Source organism: Bidens hawaiensis, unplaced genomic scaffold (assembly GCF_021521415.1).
Source record: "Bidens hawaiensis isolate Kalapana, Puna unplaced genomic scaffold, B.hawaiensis_p1.1 tig00002423_1, whole genome shotgun sequence".
NCBI classification, from domain to species: domain Eukaryota; kingdom Viridiplantae; phylum Streptophyta; class Magnoliopsida; order Asterales; family Asteraceae; genus Bidens; species Bidens hawaiensis.
In genome coordinates this window covers 2,963,459-2,968,643 of record NW_027491133.1, presented here as the reverse complement: position 1 = coordinate 2,968,643, position 5,185 = coordinate 2,963,459, and the positions used below count along the sequence as shown (strand labels likewise).

Sequence of the window (5,185 nt, the reverse complement as noted above, 5' to 3'; positions counted from 1 at the left end):
CTTGTTATGAAAAGCAACTTAAATGGACTAATCGAGAGGCTTGTTGTGTTTAAAGAAGCTTCACTCGAGATCTGCATTTAAAGAGAGAAAATAAAAAGAAAAAAAGAGAACGATATAATTTACTATGATATTTCCGAGCACGAAGAAAAATATAAAGAAATTAAAGATTTTATGTGTTTCCAGATGACATTTATTCTTTATACTACGGTTTTTTTAAGTTTTCCGTCAATCAAGTAATCTTTTTAATAATTTATTCATAACAATAAAGAAAAAGCCAATGGTGCCAGCTAAAACCCCTCAACTTTCAACAACCCCAACTAAATCTAGTGTACTCAACTCCTTTTTTAACTTCCAACAAGCATATGTTCATCCCCTTCAGACAAAACTCAATGGCACTTTATTCATATCCAACAGTGGTCTTTGCACTCTTGGTGATCACAATAACTATGCCGACCGCATACGCGCAGGCTCAAACGTGTGCATCAAAGCTAGTCCCTTGTGCTTCTTACCTTAACACCACCATAACGCCGCCTAACACTTGTTGTGATCCGATCAAGGAGACTGTGGCCACTGATCTACCGTGTTTGTGTAACTTGTATTCGAATCCTGATTTTTTGTCTGGACTTGGGATCAATATTAGTCAGGCTCTCCGCCTTCCTCGCTTGTGTGGAGTTAATTCGGATACAAGTGTCTGTAAAAACGGTTAGTTTAATATTTTTTTCTTTTAGTTGATGCATTTTTTGTTAGATTTGTGATCGAATGTGCGATTATGCTATCGGTGATTCGGTTCTAATGATCAGGATTGAATCATATTGGATTAGAGAAAGATATGAATTGAATATGATGAGGCATTGCTAGCAACAATTGATGATAATGTTATGTGAAATAATTAGTGTAATAATATATTTTGATGCAGTTCATGCTCAAGCTCCAGGTGGATCTAGCACTAAACCTCCACCAGGTATTGTCATTTGTCATGATCTCTTAAGACTGTTTTAGCTAATATAAGTTAATCAGGTTAGTTACTTCAACCCGGACATTTATGTTTATTTGTGTCATGTCGTGTTAGAATGACTGACACCCTTAAGGTGTTGGTTTCTGGTCGACTCATTTTACGTTTATTTTGTATCATTTCATTAACACTAATGAATGAAGAGAATCAAGAGTATTGGTAGCTAGAACTTAGAATTAGGGGGCGTTTGGGATTCCTTATTTTACCTTCTTATGACTTATTTGAGTCACAAGTTACAAAATTGTAACTTATAACTTATACAGTCACAAATCTAACTTTCCCAAATACCTTATAGCCAAAAAGAGGTAAAATAATGAATCCAAACACCCCCTCTTAATGAATAAAGTTGTTTAAATTCAAAGGTTAAAGATTTTTAGACCAAAAGTTAATTTCAGATTTAAAATTTAAAAGTCAAAATATTATACTTTAAATTTAAAACTTTTTAACCAGTTAACTCGTTTATTAAATGGGTAGTGCTCGGATTAATCGATTTATCAAACGTGTCGGGTTCAGGTTGATTTGTTTAATGAAAGGGGTTATATTAACTGATATACATACTACTTGTTTTCGTGTTATGTTTATATCATATTTCTGATAACGTCAACATTTGCTACCTCTAATATATTAACATATCAACGGTTTTATTTTCACTTTTGGATTATTTAAAGTATAAGTAGTCAATCTATTGGGGCTTCAAATTGACTTGGCACTTGGTTTATTTTCACCTTAGCTCCACCACAACCTTTTTTATAATAAACTTTTCAAATAAATACACATTATATTTTTAATTTTTATCACTCTGATACCATATTGAAGCACACATATTTCCATTTGATAAATATTAATTAAATCGTAAATATTACACTATGTGTATATATGCACACAATGTCATGAAAGTTACTAAACTCTAGAGCCTGTAGACATCGGTTGAGCCCAAATGTAGTCTCTATTAAAGATCTGATTATTTTTGTTTCGTGTTGTTTGTGCTTGTGTTTTAGGTCGTGTCTGGAGGTGTCGCCTCTAGTGATAATCATAGATTTAGAATGAACGGCCCAATTATTTTATTTTTGCCCTTTTATTTTTGCTTATTTTAAGTATACTAGTCAATTTACTGGTGGCTTCAATTTGACTAACTCGAATATGTGAAATGTAAGGAAAAGGGAAGCGAGGTATGTAGATTAATAAACGGCTAGTCAACTATATTACCCATCACTCTCAATCTCTCATAATATAATTGTGTGTTTTGCAGCTAGTACCCCGAGTAGGAATGGTGTGGGTAAGATCGCTTCAAGTGAGGTTATTGGTGTGTTACTTATATCGGCTTCAATTTTGATGTTATTATAATTTGGTTCATTCATTCTAGCATATCGCATAAATATGATTCATTGTTATAATGGGATTCTTATTTGTATAATATCATCGTACAATTATTATTCATGATCGCATAATATCATCGTACCAAGTAAAGGTAAAGTCCGTGTACAAGTTCAAAATCGTTAGGCGACTGGTATGATCAAGTACAAGAAAGTAAAGCTTGGTTAAGATTAAACATGGGCCACATCTAATTAACAGCTATTTTTAAGTGGTTAATTATATTTTTATAGAAGGAACAAATTAGCTTGTATTTTATAAAAAATAATAATTTATATAAGCTTTGGTGAAACAAGAAAGTCTTGGATTGCATCTTTTATAAGAAGATATCTAACAGATTGGAGAACACGATATAACAATTCAGAAACAGAAAATCTAAATCTCTCGAATATCTTTTATAAGTATAGTTCCATTACGCACACATCTTTAGCCCAAGCTTCATATCCAGCATGCTAAGACCAAGCTACACTCACTTTAATCATAAGCCCATATTAGTAGCAAACCACATAAGCCCAAAACCAGATTTTAACATGAAAAGAAACAAAAGAACATTAATAACCAAAATAATTTATAAAATTGATAAAAAAAATATTTGGAAGGTTGATCTTCTACTAAATGCTTTTTCTAAAATTATAGTTTCTCACGTCTGATGTTGTAAAGCTACTTAGCTATGTTCAACGGGTCATGCATGATAATGCAATGGCTCCTAGATCTATCAATGTAGTTTTAAAAATATTAGGTTTTGCAATTTAAAAATTGGGTAGTGATGCCGCTTGTCGCCCATTTGGCTTATGTTTCTATAAAAATACTAATTTTTATTATGATTTATCCTAAACTAACCGATTATGGTTCCATTTAATTAAGGCAATAATCAAAGACAAGCCTACACCGTATACAGCTTATTAGCATGAGATGTTTCAACAAACACAATATATTTGCATCAACTATTTATTAAAATGAATTGTAAAATCATTTATATAATTTAATAGCTGCAAATGCTATTCGATAGTTTAATATTGTTTGTATTTTCCTTAAGGTTTGTATTTGTGCCACTTTTGTCTCGTAAGTAGTCCTTCTTCTAATTTATAATCGACAAGCCTAAGTTTGGCAAAACTAGGAGTTTCAACGATGGACCGCGATACCCATGAAATGTAGGTTGTTGTATACTGGAAGTCTGGAAACAATTGACAACACATAGGATAATGGACCATGAAGCCCATGAAGTGAATATATGATTTTTTTTTCATCTATAGCAACTTTTTACATGATTACTCATTGTTTAGTGTTCACATTATGACACTCTGGGTAGACGTTAAGACATTAATTTGTTAAATAACAAACGTATAGTGGATATGTTATATTTGTAGCGATTATGTTATCGAATTTTTCACAAACTAATCTTTATATTATTTTGTTTTGATTGACCGCATCACGTTCTAATAGTCTATCATCTAGCGGATCTGTTTAACGGTGGAAGTCATCAGTTTATAGTATGCAAATGTGATGCAAAGAAAAGTTTAATGTAAAATCTTAAAACATAGAAAGTAAAAAAAAATAAAAAAAAAAATAAAAGAAGGTAAAATATCAAATATTAAAATAGTCTTAACCCTGTATGAAAGTAGTTTATATAATATTTTAGATTATCTTTAAACACATAAAAGTTGGAGTTGGTGACCAAAAGCAAGCGACAATCTATCTTCCTGAATACTAAACAAGAATTAGACACCTTTTTATGAGTCCCACGGTTGGATCTTTGAAATACGGGTGGCCGATTACTTCAAAAAGCACTTGCAATGCTTCTCTCAATACCAAACTCACCATTTTCAACATCTTTTTTCTATTAAAGTACAAATGTCAATTTCTTTAGATTCATGTCATCATTGATCACATAGTTGATCAAATATCTCCGATTTCTAAAAGTGTACTCAAGAACTAGTTTGATTCAACAACAAAGTCTTGAGATGTTAAGGTTTTAACTACTCTAAACTAAAACTTTGCGACCGAATATAATTATTCTTACCATGTTAAGTTGATCAACCGAATGATAATTAGTAGTGACTTGTTTAGAACCCATTGATTTCTTGATATTTATACAATATAATCAAATGTGATGTTAATGACTTTACTGTCATTAGCTTATTTAATTGAGTGATCAAGATTTACTTGTATAGCAACTAGTTGGTTCACATAATCAAATGTGATGTTAATGACTTTACTGTCATTAGCTTATTTAATTGAGTGATCAAGATTTACTTGTATAGCAACTAGTTGGTTCACCCGCCACGTTGCGGCGGGGTGTCGCTACGAATTACCAAAGGAGGTATTTTACGTTTAAACCATATAGCCCTACATTACATCATATCGGGTCCGCTCGTTTACACCCTAATCAAGCCAGCCCAAGACACCTAATTTAGACTCGTACGAAAACATGACCCATTTGACCCAACCTATTACCACCTCCATTCCACACCTACGGAAATTAAACAAAATAAAACCAACATAATAATAAATCTAAAAATCAATATACAAAAAGGAAACATTAAAGTCAAATGGTTCTGTCTAGAGGATTATAATTAATCTAAAACTCAACGAAGGGAAAATAAAAATAGAAAAAATGCAAGATTTAATTAGCCTAGTGACCCATGAACCACTACTACGGTACTACCCATAGCCATCAAGAACTCACCTTCACATACAACCGCACCTCCAACATATGTGTTTCCCTACATTTTTGGCAACTCCGGTGGGAGGATGAATGCAAAGTTGTGGGTCATAACTATTTTTTCTTTTTTCGTGTTGTGC

General features: G+C 32.3%; 1 protein-coding gene across 1 annotated transcript; it reads left to right on the top strand.

Annotated features, from left to right (window-relative positions):
* The first annotated feature begins 243 nt into the window (after positions 1-243).
* On the top strand, positions 244-2,508 carry LOC143619326 (non-specific lipid transfer protein GPI-anchored 7-like). The gene is made up of 3 exons (XM_077091275.1): positions 244-702; positions 917-961; positions 2,262-2,508. The coding sequence occupies exons 1-3, from the start codon at positions 363-365 to the stop codon at positions 2,354-2,356; spliced, it is 480 nt and encodes a 159-aa protein (XP_076947390.1). The 5' UTR covers positions 244-362; the 3' UTR covers positions 2,357-2,508.
* Positions 2,509-5,185: the final 2,677 nt, after the last annotated feature.

Coding starts and splice junctions, on each gene's coding strand:
- LOC143619326 (XM_077091275.1), top strand. CDS start 363: ATGTTCATCCCCTTCAGACAAAACTCAATGGCACTTTATTCATATCCA. Junction 703..916: donor TACAAGTGTCTGTAAAAACG/GTTAGTTTAATA, acceptor ATTTTGATGCAG/TTCATGCTCAAGCTCCAGGT. Junction 962..2,261: donor TAGCACTAAACCTCCACCAG/GTATTGTCATTT, acceptor TGTGTTTTGCAG/CTAGTACCCCGAGTAGGAAT.